Source organism: Chenopodium album, chromosome 12 (genome assembly GCF_948465745.1).
Source record: "Chenopodium album chromosome 12, dcCheAlbu1.1, whole genome shotgun sequence".
Lineage (NCBI taxonomy): Eukaryota > Viridiplantae > Streptophyta > Magnoliopsida > Caryophyllales > Amaranthaceae > Chenopodium > Chenopodium album.
In genome coordinates this window covers 6751913-6766893 of record NC_137845.1, presented here as the reverse complement: position 1 = coordinate 6766893, position 14981 = coordinate 6751913, and the positions used below count along the sequence as shown (strand labels likewise).

The window sequence follows — 14981 nt, the reverse complement described above, 5'->3', positions numbered from 1 at the left end:
TGTTTGTTTGTTTAAGGCCTTTGAAGGATGGATTCTTGAGGGGTTGTAGGCCAATTATTGGGGTGGATGGATGTCACTTGAAAGGAGCTTACCCAGGACAGATTTTGGTAGCAGTATCTAAAGATGGGAACAACAGCATTTACCCTATAGCTTGGGCAACTTGTGAGGCAGAAAACAAGGAGACATGGGTGTGGTTCTTGGATTCATTGATGAGCATGCTTGGGAGTTCAGATGGTGCAGGTTTCACCTTCATGTCAGACAGGCAGAAGGTACAGTTGTTTTCCTCTGTTTTGTGATTAATTTGTAATGCATTTCACTTTATTTGAATATTGATTGGTGTATTTGGATGCTTTAACACAGGGACTGGTTGAAGCTTTTGCTCAAGTAGTGCCAAATGCAGAAACAAGGTTCTGTGTTAGGCATATTTGGGAAAATTTCAAGCTGAAGTTCACTGGGTCAGTGTTCAAGGAACTTTTTTAGAGTGCTGCAAGGGCAACAACACAGGTAATGGATCACACTCTTGCCTCTGTCATTTATCTATTCATATTTTTGGTTTATTGACTATATTCTTACCCTTATGTCCATAGCTTGACTATGAAACATCAATGAATGAAATTAAGGAGCTTGATGGGGATGCTTATGCTTACTTGTCCAATATCCCCACTAAACACTGGTGCAGACATGCATTCAGTGGTAACTGCAGGTCCAACATGTTACTAAACAACATGTGTGAGACCTTCAATGCAGTTATCAAAGATGCTAGAGACAAACCAATCCTCACCCAAATGGAATGGATGAGGAGGTACATGATGAGGAGAAACAATGAGAAGTGGGAGGACTCTAAGGATTTCAAAAGCAACTTGACTCCATATGTGCATAAGTTGTTTCAAAGAATGAGTTATGTGGCTAGGAATTGCATTATCCAAGCTGCAAGAGATGACACTTATGAAGTGCAGCTCAAGGATGACCAAGTTCTAGTTGACTTAAGAAACTTCACATGTTCTTGCAATCACTGGCAGTTGACAGGCCTGCCATGTGTGCATGCCTTTGCCTGTATTATGGATCAAAGAAGTGATGCTGAGCAATATGTGAGCCCCTATTACAGTTTGGAAACCTACAGAGCAGCATATGAGCCTGTGATTCAACCAATGCCAGGCCCAAAGCACTGGGAAAGGGTTAACATGAGAGAGCCTCAACCACCAGCCTTTAAGGTGCAACCTGGAAGGCCCAAATCCAAGAAAAGGAAGTTGGAGCCTGGTGAGGGAAGTTCTGCAGCAGGAGGGCAAAAAGAAGGAAAGAAGAGGAAGAATCAATGCAAGAATTGTGGTGGATTAGGCCACTATGACAAGACTTGCAAGCAACCTAGTGTTCCTGAACCTAGTGAGCAAAGGTCTGCAGGGAGACCCCCTTTAGATTCACCATGGGTAGTTGAGCAGAGGAAGAAGAGTGAGATCAGGGCTGCTAAAAAGGTATCCTTTTGAAATTGTGCAATTTTTTATTTATTTATTTTTTTTTTAAGTTGCATGAAGCTGATTATTTTTTGTTGCTTATGGTTCCCATAGAGTGCAGTTGGGGCTGCTGAACCAATGACCAAGAACAAAGGTTCAAGTAGTCAACCAACCAAACAAAGGTCAAGCCAACATACCACCCCTTCTTCAAGTCAACCTGAATCAAGAGGAAAAGAAACAGTGAGGCAAACTGGGGTTCAGACCAGAAGATCCAAGCTGCAAACTTTCAAGGATGTAAATTTGACTCAATGAACAAAGTGTTGTAACCAGTTTCACATCTCCACTTTTTGGTTGTTGTTTTGAACATTTTCATGCAGTAGACAAAATTTAACAATTTGGTTATGTATTTTGAACAGGTACTGTTGGTATAAGCTTTGTAAGCTTATTTTGTTCAATTACAACTATGGTTTTATGTTTGGAAAAGGCTTTTTTTTGTAAGCAATACTACTAATTTGGTTTAAATGCTTCACATATATGGGTACATAGTTGCATATATAATCATTCCTCCAAAAGTTATTCAGTACATTAGATTGCAAATGTGGTTCAATGCCACTACTAAACCATTACAATAAGAGTGCTATTATTATTATTGCATTACAGTAAATTACATTTTAAGCATTATAAACCCCCCAATAGAAAGCATCACCATCATCACAAGACTAATCCCAACTACAACACAAAGAACAGAGTGCTCTGATCTTCCATTCCTTCCATTCATCTCTCTATTCATTTTCTTCCTGTCTGAGTTTAATGCCTTGCATTTCATCTTCAGGTTGTCCACTTCATTGAGCAAACACCTCATCTGTCCACCAAGGTCATCAACTTCCCTTTTGTAGTCAGAAATTTCTCCCTTCAGCAGCTTCTTGTTCAACAATAAATTGTTGATGACATCTGTTTGCCAGGCTGTCCCATCAGGTTCATCAACCCATTCAAAAGCTTTGCAGCCCCTGCTCTCAGTTACAGGATCATAAAACTTGCATGTTCTGAACTTCCTTCCTGGGTTCTCCCTTGTCCAACTCGTGAGCCTCGCCAAGGGTACACCACACTTGCACTTCCTCTCTCTTGATGGAGAGGAACTTATGAAAGACATCTGCATCAATACGCAGTCCACAATAACCAAAAACCATTCAAAGTAGCTTCAAAGTATGAAAAAACAGACAAATGCACCAAAGAAATCAAAACCCCCAATTCAATTTTGCGATGAACCCTAAATTAATTTTGACCCAAATATTATGACAATTAACACACTTACTCTATGAAATAAGTACGAATTACATTATTAATTACACAAGCGAAATCAATTGGGGGTTAATCCAACAACATGGACTGATTCTCATAAAATTTAACACTTATTCATAAAATTAGGGTTTTCTGCAGTCATATTGACGAAATTACCTTAATTCAATTCTTGCTTCCCTGAAGAATGATGCTTATAGCTGCAAGTTTTGCCAATTTGATTGTTGATTCGCAATATTTGAGCCCTAATTTTGTGAACAAATTTCATCAATTGGATGCGTTTGTAGCAAATCGCAAATATATAGAAGACTTTGAAAAAAATAGCCGTTAACGTGGGGCCACCTAACAGTATCTCTAACGTCTTAACCATTTAGGTGGTGAAACCAAAATTTATTTTTTTTTTGAGGTGTTATAATAAAACTTTGAAATTTTGTGGTGTTAAAAACAAAATTCTGTCTTTTTTCAGGTGTTATTTTCTAAAATTTCCAAATTAAACAGGTAGCAAATGTCAATTTTTCCTTAAATTTACACAAATATTGTTGCAAATTGGAGAGAATTTTGTGTAAAATTAATATTAATGGTACTTGAAAAAAGCAAATGAAACTATCATTTTGGGACTTAAATTTGGCCATAAGGGACTATCAATAAGGGACGGAGGGAGTATGTCTTTTGTTCTTTTGGTAAGGTAAGATATACACAACAATAAGAATAAGTCGAGAATGAACTGTGACACATCTATGATTAGTATTCTAAATTTGACGAAAATAAGAAAAAAAAATTTGTTCATGATAGATGACGCAATATTGATGAATAAAAACACAAGGGTTTGAGTCAGATATTTGGAAATCAACATTAAGGATTAATAATTAATATGTATACATTTTCTTCATATTTTGGTTCATTTTCTTGTATTTGACTTACGTAGTAGAATAAAAGACTTTATAATTATACAAATTATAGATAAGTTTAATTAGTGTACCTTTTACCAAGCTACTACAACAATGGCTACCCACTAATATATAAAAGGCGGAGTTAAGCTGGGAATTAGCTGTTTCTCCAAATTTCATTTTGAGCTAACCATCAAGATTAATATTTAGCCAATCAAAATCACGGCTTAAGCAAAAAACCACACATTTTGTTAAAAAAAAGATAAAAATTGTTATAAAAGATAGTAGTCACATACTCAAATTAATATCGTAAATTTGACGTAGACAATCAAATATGAGTATGATAATGAAAATGAGTATTTTTCGCATATGCTCTAGTTTCAAATGCTCGTGTGTTATCGGATGTGTTACTAATGAGATTTTGTGTCCAATATTTAATTTTCTACTCCGTACTTCTTATATAGGTAGGTTTATTGTTAGAGTACAAATAGAAGAGTACTTTTATTGAGAGATAAAATAAAAGCCCTCAAAGCTGACTCTCACGAGTCATGAGGAGCAATATACTTACGCACCTAGAATTTGATTTATACACTCATGAATTATTGTGGTAGTCATGAATTCTTGAAATTCTTTGATTTAATACCAAAAATTATACGGGATATTGTTTATGTTCGTTGTGTAAAATATTTATACACTTGGGTGCACCTAGTATTTTGTATTCACTTTTAAAAGTTTATTTTCCGAATTAGAAATAAAAATTCTTATATGGTTAATCCGGATTTGGAAATCAGTTTTGGGTGGTTAGGTCTAGTTCCCTCTCATTTATTGTTATGGGGGATCAAATATGAGTCACCCTACAATGTATAATCACAATCAACACTACACCAACATTCAATTGGTAGATGGAAAATGATATACTTCGTTAAAAACAAAATATGAAACAGGTTTATACTTATCCAATGCAAATATTTTCTGTAAAAAAAAAAAAAAAAAAATGCATACATCTAAACCTCGTTAAACCCTACCGTCATACGTCAGCAAAATTAAAGGTAGAGCCACAACAAACGTAAGAGGTCAAATAGAATATTTCACAATGCATAATTATATTTATTTTATTGATCTTGAATGTTTCTTTTTGTTGAAACAATCCTACATTCTTGTACCCCATTAACAATATTAGTTGACAATATATACATTTTTTCCGTTTTTGCAGATTGTGTGCTAGACTTCTAGTCCAATTAAGTAATCAAAATAAATTTACATCATTTTGGAAATAATGAGTGAATTTATTTTCAAAGTAGATGATAACGAAGAATTTGATAATAATGATGAAATGAGTGATTTAAATGATGATCATGATTTTTCCTCGAGCATCAACGATGGAGATAATACAAACTATTATGCAGGAGGTGATCATTCTTATTTGGATCAATGGCCTCGGAGTTATAGGTACATTGTGCAATTTTTTCTCAATGTGTTTTTGGATTTTACATATTTATTATATATAAATGTTGTTCATTTTTTACTTTTTTTTTTTTTTTTTGTACAACAGCAAAAATGTCGTTCATTATTGATGATTGTATCATGTGTTGAGATTTTACATATTGGAACTTGGAACAATATAATTGTAGAAAATGTTATGATGATATCTAGTTATAAGCTGATTAAATATGATTACAAGGTGTGTACATTATGCAAATCGATACCATACATGTAGTTTTTCCGTCTTAGAGATGAACAAAAGTATCCAATATCAAGTTATTTTTCCTCGAAAATGTCCCCTGGTTGTGCAAACCTTGAAATGTCCCTGTGTGTTAGGGTTGAATTTATCCTGATATTGATACTTGAATAAATGTAATTTATCAAAAGGATGGTAAATTTCTAAGGCTTGTTGATTGTAATTCTCTTATATTTGGCAAATCTGTTGTTTTGTTGATATGATGCAGAGAAACCACAGACTCGCTCTCCATTGCTGCATCGCCTAATGGCCTTAGCATTCTTAGACAAGCACAAGACATAACTCAAAGTATAACACAAAGCATAACCAATATAAGTCAAAGCCAACAAGATCTTGGTGTTAAGGCGCCTTTTCTTACCCCTAATGATACGTCGAAAGAGCAGTTTGACAAATACTCCAGTACCTTAACATGGTCATCCGTAGGCAAATCATCCTTCTTTCATCCTTCTGGGGAGCAGATTACTTACGGCTGCAATGTCACACAAACTGTCTTCAATGGTAATTACCAAAAAATTTGTTCCTTTCATCTGTTTGATTGAACTTGGTCAAATGAAGAGATGTGTTCATATATTTATCAGGGTTCAGTGTATTTGTTGGCATTGGACTTCTGTCAGTGCCATCAACGATACAAGAAGGAGGTTGGGCGAGTGTAGGATTATTACTTCTGTATGCAGGACTTAGCTATTTCACAGGTTATCTCTTGAGGAGATGCATGGAGATCAACAAAGAAATCATCACTTTTCCTGACCTTGGAGCAGCAGCATTTGGAAACTTTGGCCGTGTATTTGTATCAGTGAGTTTCACAATCATCTATCTAGATGTTTCTGTTTTAAAATCTATTATGTTTCTCATGCTCTTCTGATCTGACTAACTTTTTTTATGAATGCAATTTGCAGATCATCTTCTATATCGAGTTATATGTAAGTATGAATTTTGCATTCTTACAAGGTTTTCTGGGATGTTCTGCTTAACTGATTATTTTGTGGATGCAGTTCAGTTGTGTAGAATTCATAATGTTGGAAGCAGCTAATCTTGCTAAATTATTCCCAAATGTTTCCTTGCATTGGGGTGATCTTTACCTTGACCCGGTTCACTCTCTTGGAATAATTTCTGCTCTTATTGTTCTCCCAATTTGCTATCTCAGGGATTTTCGAAAAATTTCCTTTGTTTCTGGTACACTGACATAAAAAAATCTTTAACAAAATTTTATTTCTCTTGAAAAAATCAAAGTATATTCTCATCCATAAGAAATGTACTATCAACATTTTGCAGTTGGTGGCGTCTTTGGAGTAGTATGCATAGCACTTTCATTGCTTTTAGTTGGTACTACAGAAGATATTGGATTTCATCAAACTGGGCCTTTAGTGAAGTGGAATGGCATTCCTTATGCTTTTGGTGTGTTCGGGTTTTGCTACTCTGGGCATTCTGTCCTTCCAAACCTGTATCATTCAATGACAGACAAGAAGAAATTTCAAAAGGCACTGACAATAATGTATGGTTGGTTTGTATATATATTCTGAATGTGTTGGTACTTTCTGCACTTCACTTCTTAATAAGTCTAAATTATTTCTATGATTTTCCAATGCAGTTTTGCATTGTCTATCTCAGTATATCTTCTTGTGGCTGTATCGGGGTTTCTCATGTTTGGCGAGGACACTGACTCTCAAGTCACCCTTAACCTACCAGCAAACTCTGCTGCCACCACAATTGCCCTGTGGACTACTGTATGATTCGACTTATGATCACATTAATGTGTAGAAATGCTTGATAATATTTGTTTTTCTCACAACTTATTACTTGTTTTCCTTTTTTCAGGTTCTGAGCCCCTTCTTCAAATATCCTTTCGAGTTTTGACTAGCTTATAAATTTATGAATTGTGATGTTCCTCTCTTGAGAAATGTAAAATTGTTTTCCCTTAACAATTGCGTACGTATCCTTTGTTGCTAAATCCATTGGCCAGGAGTCTAGAAGAGTTGCTGCCACCAAATTTATCCAACAGTTGCTGGTGCATAATTCCTCTGAGAACTACTCTTGTTGTTTCAAGTGTTTGTGTCGCATTCCTGGTTCCCTTTTTCGGTATGTTATTGGAAAGCCATAATGATTTTAGCAACTAACCAACACATATAAATATACCTTTACTAACAACATGAATTTCAGGTTATGTGATGGCCTTTACTGGATCACTACTGTGCTTACTAACGGTAGGGTGATGATTATACCTTTAAAAATTACTTAATATCTTAATAAATTTCCGATCTTATACTATTTGATTGTAAATGCAGTCTATTGTAGTTCCAGCTCTCGGCTACATAAAAGTTGCCAGGAACCTATCATCTATACAGGTATATAACTACTATTTCTGATGTACAAAATGTTTTCTGATTATCTGATACAAGTACAATTTACGTAAAAAAAGAGTGAAAATCTTGACTATAATTTTTGTGTTTTCCAGATTATTATGTGTTATGCAGTCGTGGTGATGGGACTCGCCGTGGCAGTACTTGGAACATATTCTTCAATCTACAACATTATCAACAGCTATTGATAGACCAATGAATATTCACCTGAGATTCCCATAATTTAACCAGAACAAATGTAATTATCAAGTGTGTATATTTTTCCAATTAATTCTGTCAACGAAATGAATGACTTAGGACTAGAATTCAAGGAGAGTTTTTTTCGTCAACAGCCACGACAGGGCTGCAAGGCTGAAGCACCCTGTTGCAAAGGAAAACAATATCCATGTAAAGTTCGCAACTACAACTTTCATTCCAAATTTGGAGACTAGCATCTCAGGGCCTTTTTTTGGTGGTTGTATTAGAGAGCGAGTTTTGAACATTGCTCCCTTTGTTGAACATCTTTGAATCTCCTGAGTACGAATTTTGGAAGTAGTATCGGTAGCCTACAGGCTGCTGTAGTGATGAACGAGAAGTTGAATAACTTCAAATGTTTTTTTTTTTTTTAAATGAAGGCAAAAAATGTGTTCTTTCACTCTCAAGATCTATGAAGTGGCACTTTGATACTTTCTAATTTCAACAGACATTACAATTTGTATCAAGAGTTGATTTTATTTTTTTTTATTTTTTTTATTTTTTTTATTTTTTAATGAGCAAATAAACAGAATCCTTTGATTTATCGAATCAAATTGGGAATCATTAGTTCATTACATCTTTGAAATTCCAGATTAGATAGTAGTAGAATTCACAATACTATCAATAGCCTGAAAATTGGGACAAAACTGAAACGGAAAAGGTAGAATTTCATTGTCTTTCAGAATTTAGCTGTTTTAGATAACAAAAGTTACTCATGGGTATTTGGGATAAACCAGATCATACCACACAAATCGTTGGTGCGATTGGTCATATGAAAAACAGCCAGGCATCATATCAAAATGGAGCTTTCATTGAAGATAAATCTGTTAATGTTAGCAAGTGTACACCACTACAGGAAAGATACTAGACTCCTCTATCAATAGGAACAACGGGGTGAGCCATTACAAATTTTTTGAGGCTCAGTCCTTTGCCTAAGGGAAAAAAAAGGACAGAAGAGCAAAAGCTTTCTTGCTGATGGCGCAATATGATTAGCCGCTATCAAGGATGATAGACAGGTCAAATAAGAATTGCAATATTAGTTACGGGCTTCTTTACTTGGCAAAAAAGTATCTTGGCATCAATATGTCCACAATCCTCTTCTGCCGTAGAAGATATTGATCAATCTGAGAATTCAGCAAAAAATTAATTGATGAGACAGACAAAATCAGGTTTTGAAAGTACTTCTGGCTACATAGACAGGTTAAGAGAAACTGAATACCTTTACAGTACTAACTTCTCGTTGATCTGCTTTTTGTCGAGAGGATTTTTGCACTTATCTCTCAGCTCTATAAATCTGTCAATATCAAATTGGTACTTCTTGAACAGTTTCCGCTGCCTTGAAAGGAAGAGTGTCTTCATCAGGTCTTGGTACGTGGGATCTTTTGAGGTGATCATAAAGTAGCCATAACCGATCACTAAGCCGGTTGCTGTTGTAAAGAATGCGATTGGCTCCATCACATCCCACGAGAATTCCCAGAAAGTAAGACGAAAGAAAAGCCCAACCTGCAATATAGCAACACCAAGGCCTGACCACAGCATTAAACGAACCTGCCTGTGAGCCTTCCTGTCAATCTCTTCCTTCCTTTCTTGCAACCTCTGCAGCTCCTCCCTCCTAGGATCATCTTCCGGAGTTAAGGCAAGTGGGACCGATCTCCTAACTAGTTCAACCACCTGGGTTCAAGAAAAAAGAGCGGGGAGGGGGGGGGGGGGGGGGGGCAGGGATGCAGTAAAAGCAAGCAGATGAGAATCAAATTTGCTGCTTGACAAATTAGTCTTTTTCTTGTAGACCACAAATCATATATCTATAAAACTATAACACTGCCAAAACATCAGAGTGGATTAGTACTTTAAAAGCACCAAACAACACTGTTTATGGAATACAAAGGAAATAATTGAAATAAGTAACACCCACAAACCTAAGAATTATAGTATAGCAACTATCAATACGGTTACATTGGAAGGGTGAGACAAAGTTGAAATACAAAAATGCATCTTCTTAAATCTCAAGACTCCATCTCATCTCCCAATTAAGTTCTACACAGGAATGAATACTCAGAGGGAATATTATAAAAGCAGAAGGGACAGGATTAACAAATTCGTTTGTAATTTTAGGTCCATCAAATGCAAAGGAGAATCTGTGATCAAGGAAAAGTGAGAGTTGTTTGTTAAAGAAAACTGTATGAAACAACAAGAACACTAGTATCATAGCTTCTGCTGATCAGCCTATAAAATTTGTTGAAAGCATCATCTCTAAAGCACTAATATGACATGGTAAATTAAAAATAATCTTGACATTGGTGAATTAATAATAATCTTTGGGGCCCTATTTTCTAAGCCATATAATCCAGAATTCCAGATATCCCAATCCTAATTTAGAATATATTTCCATCAATTACTTTAAGTTTCAAACCATATGGGTCCAACTTCCAGCTCAGATAATTAATTATATGAACACAGATGGCATATTTGATTTCCCATAACCACTCTGAAATACGCAAAAGTTTGCAGCTTAGAAGTTAGAACCTTAGGCCCCTAGGTACAGATAATTCGAAGAGAACAGCTTCAATGTTATTAAGCTTCACATTCTTGTAACGTAACAAGAGTGCATTTTGGTCCTAATTTACTCACTGATGGGACTCAATGGACATAGAAATAAAATCCCCAAAAACACAAGCTAAAGGTACAAAATTGCCATCAGTGATTATTAGGGGCCTTAAGGATTTTGCGAGTTTACAGAATAGTATGAGCTTAATTGTTAATAACCCTTTTAGCACGGCGAAAGAAACAATATGGGTAGTAGAAATACTATTTAGCAAAGATAGTAGGCTAGTTAAGTAAATGCCAAGAGAGAGGGCATATGATAATTTTACATTTTCAGGGAGAGAGGTAGAGAACAAGCCTCTAAAATGCTAGTATCATCTTGTTATAATCTGTAATTCTCAATTATACACAAAAACAACCATCTTCTTCCTTTTAGTTCAGTCCAAGCCATGTCAGAATTTAGCAGTACGAGCCATTCAGACATACATCCCTTTTAGTGACAATGCCTCGTATTAGAATATTCATAAACTGATCTCTCTTTGAGTCAAGTGAAATTTTGTTAACATGGAGTCATGGATACATCCAAGTTCAAGAAACTACATAAAAATTACATATACTTTACTGGAGTATAGCGTCATAAAATTGCCTATGTAGCAATATATGCCCCTTTAGCAACTTCACTTAAGATGTGATTCTAAACGAGAAAATTATTTTATAAGAGGAAAACAAAGGGATTTGTATGTATATAGTCTCAGCCTTTTTGCACACCATTGATGTTTTTACGCAGTCATAAACGGACAAAATAAATCATATAAACGCGTAGGTGAGAAGAAATTCTTAGGAGTGAGAAAAATTTCTAGAAGGGAAGAGTATGGAATCTCTAAGGCAGGCAACTCCTGCTGACACTGCTTGGCATCCTGGTTGTGTTTCACTTTCAGCTTCTGGTGTCAACCAAAGGTAAGGCAGTGATAAAGAAGGCTGTTTACATCTTGGTATACAATACCGGACAATAGGAGGATCAGATCCATCAAGAAAGAAATGACATTTAGGGAAAGCTGTCAAATCTTGGTATATAAATCTCTCCCTACCTATATAAATAACAAAAATCTCATGATCACAAACATTAAATAAAATAGGATTTGAAAAGGCAAAAGATAAACCAAATGCTTTATTTGATTCACTATATCTAAGAATATATACCTCTCTAGCTCCACATCCTACCCTTTACTAAAGTGAACACATTGACTGAAATATACGAATTAAAAAGACAGGAAGAATTTGTATGCACTCATCATTGTCAGATATCCCCTCAAATAAGCAAACAACTCCAATACCCGAAGTGCTGCATTTTCTTTATGACCCTATCACTATATTAAACATTTCAAAAAGAAAACCCTGTATAAATTACGAAGCAAAGATTATTTAATGAATATTTGTTAGGAAGAAGCTAAACATACTAACCACGAAATAAAAATCTAAATTACACAGCTGAATCAGATTCCTCTTCAGAAGGATCCAAACCAAAAGTTTTCACGTGTTGCTGCTCAAAAGTGATGACTTAAAGTCACCTTTATAACTTCTGCCGCCACCCCCCCCCCCCCCCCCAAAAAAAAAAAAAAAAGAAAAAAAGCCCACCTACCTTATTTAACAGCTCTAAGTTATAACACCTAAGAATGACCTAGTAAAATCCAAGATTCTTAATTAGAAATGGGAATCCGATACCTCTTCAAAAAGATTTTAAGAAAGAGTATACCCATCTGATTTAGCTCAAAAGTGCTTCAGTAAAGTCAACTTTAGACTCCCTTTTTCATTCCCCCTTTAATTAGCGGTAGCATATAAAACCTTAACAAGATCATGTGAAAAGGCTGCATTCCATATTCCTTTATACCGCTCTGACTTATCTCCATAATATTCGAAAGGATGAAGACCCAGTATACAGCATAAAAGAAAATCGCCTCAAATTATTAAAATGCTACACAAGAATCGGGACTAATCATCAAAAAAAATTACAAAACAACTTCATAAGGATTCTACTCAAACAGTATCTAGATATTCACCTAGATTTTCAGTCTTACTTGAAACCCTCCCACGGGCTTGCTACTTAGCACATAGATAGAGAAGCTCTAAATTCATTTCCTCATGCCTAAGATATATTCATATGTACACCTCGCTATGACCACTTTCAAGTTGACAAAGTTTTAAGCACGGAGTACATATTAGGCTTTAGATTGCTTATTGGTCCCAAAATATTTCGTAATACAGGGATAACATCAATTGTGGCCTACTGGCTCCTATGTCCTAAGGTTCAGTATGTCAAGTTGGAAAATTTTCAATCAAGATGAGGTACGCTCTAAACTCAACTTAAGTCTTTCAAAAGGTTCTGAGAAAGAGGTTCGAAAAAGCATTGCTCCTGAAAACCTTTTCATCCTGTGGTAAGCAATACAGACTAATAACTGGATCTTTGAAATGGTGACTTCAGATACACAAAGATGAATACTGCATTTTACAACACACTCTAACCTCCTTTCCTAGGGTGCAATTGTGTAATCCTGCAGGCTATGTGTGAAAGAAGATGCCAACATAGGTAGGCTACAAAAAGAACCCCTAATATGAGGCATATGAATGGGCTAAATTAGCATTATCAAGCAGGGTTACTTTTATTCAAGCTTGGGAGTTGAAATTTTTTTAGACAGAATTGGCTATGTCAATTCGATAGGGAAATATATTGAAATTTCTAAACATGAAAGCACCCTCACGACCTCGCAGTATATTAGATTGCGCAGCCGATCATATATTTGGCATGCCTTGCATCCTCAATTGAGTTGTATTGGTTCCTTATATTTCATTACCATCATTTGGACATTCTTTTCTCTTCTTTTCCCCAACTTAGCTTGCCATCATGTACTCACATGACTTTGGTATCAATCAAATTCTCAATTGCCAACATCTTCACCATTTTTGTACCTAAGCAATGGTAATTTCAACTCTAGAAATCAAAGACAAGACTCTTATTATGCCAACCCTTTAATTCACACCCATAATTAACCCTCAGACCTCTAACCAAATCTTCCGAAATCGACAACAATCTTCCGTATGCTTCAAATCATCACAAACTCAATCATACCTATCCAATTTCTCCATATCCATTCAAAATTAATATTTACACATAATTCCAAAAAACAAGATTCCTCTCCACACACAAAACAAATAAACAATACAACATCACAAATCAACACACCAATACACTCATTTCTTCAATATATAATCATCAACCACAAACAATCACTCAAATTTCCAGCAAAATTCCAAATAAACACAAATTAAAGAACAAATCAAAATTTCAAAACAATATAGAAATCGATTTCAAAATTTATACCTTATCAGGATGAAGATAAACTTTATCACGAAAGAGCAGGACAACACCAGCTTCATCAAGAACTTTCGCGAAAGCAGCAGCTTCATCAACAGATCTCGTAACTCCCATACTTTCACAAGTTTTCAAAAGCTCTGAATATCCAATCACTTCTTTACCATTTTCTCCAAGCTTTGTTTTCAACGCTTCAACATTCACTAATCTCATCAATTTCTTCACTTCTCCCAACGAAACCGCCGCTTCTCTCTCTGCTCCGCCACTCGCCGTCGCCATAAACCGCTTTTCTTCTCGATTATCGTCTCTCGACGCCGGAAAAACCGCCGGAAAACGCGCCGGAGAGTACAGCGTTTGATGACTCCGATGAGTCGCCGCCATTGTTAAACTTGTTCGAAAATACGACCTCCACATTGTAATCACTTTCTCTCTCCTCTTCTCTTTTACTTTCTCTCTCCTATGTTTAGGTTATCTTCAATCTGCCATTGAAGGTAGCTTGGTATTGGTAATGGTGGTTGGATGATTATTATTGAAGTTGATGAGGAAGATGTGGAGAAGTTGGGAGAATGTATGTTTTAATGAGTGGGGTTATATTTTTTTTTGATTATTTCTTTATAAGGAAAGTAAAGCTTTTTATTTTTTTTTATTTTTTTTATTTTTTTTTTTGACAAATTTTTTTATTATTATTATATTTTTATGATTGATTGATTTGTTTATTAATTTAATTTAGCTAAATTTTATGGAAATTTAGTTTAGTTTGGAAAGTTAAGAGTAAAATAAGGCAAGGTCTCCGGGTTGAAAAAGACTAAAGGGAAAAAATATGCAGTATATATATTTTTTTTATGGTTTTATGTAAAGAAAATGCATCTATGCCAAATCTTGGGACATAACAAATTTACAAAAGAAATAACTATGTGAAGTTATGGAAAATTACAGTTTTTTAAAAAATTAAAAGATGTGTTTTCTTCCCCTGAATTTATTAAATCTAATCTTATATTATACGAAATATATGTATATGTACACCTGATTGGACATACATGGTCAACTCTCATTAGCCGTAAAGTTTTTTTACCAGATTAGACATGGTAAACTCCGATTAGCCATAAAAAAATA

The 14981-nt window shown here is 35.2% G+C and overlaps 2 protein-coding genes across 2 annotated transcripts; one reads left to right on the top strand and one right to left on the bottom strand.

The window, feature by feature from the left end:
• The first annotated feature begins 4907 nt into the window (after positions 1-4907).
• LOC145570749 (amino acid transporter AVT1A-like) lies at positions 4908-7914 on the top strand. Its single transcript, XM_081629895.1, has 12 exons — positions 4908-5080; positions 5578-5867; positions 5984-6162; positions 6266-6289; positions 6362-6542; positions 6642-6861; positions 6958-7093; positions 7185-7204; positions 7300-7445; positions 7527-7570; positions 7652-7711; positions 7822-7914. Exons 1-12 carry the CDS (start codon positions 4908-4910, stop codon positions 7912-7914), a joined length of 1566 nt encoding a protein of 521 aa, XP_081486021.1.
• An 836-nt stretch (positions 7915-8750) lies between these two features.
• LOC145570174 (calcium uniporter protein 1, mitochondrial-like) lies at positions 8751-14467 on the bottom strand. The gene is made up of 3 exons (XM_081629192.1): positions 13878-14467; positions 9180-9631; positions 8751-9084 (listed from the first exon to the last, which is right to left on the bottom strand). Exons 1-2 carry the CDS (start codon positions 14280-14282, stop codon positions 9182-9184), a joined length of 855 nt encoding a protein of 284 aa, XP_081485318.1. The 5' UTR covers positions 14283-14467; the 3' UTR covers positions 8751-9084; positions 9180-9181.
• Between the last annotated feature and the right edge of the window lie 514 nt (positions 14468-14981).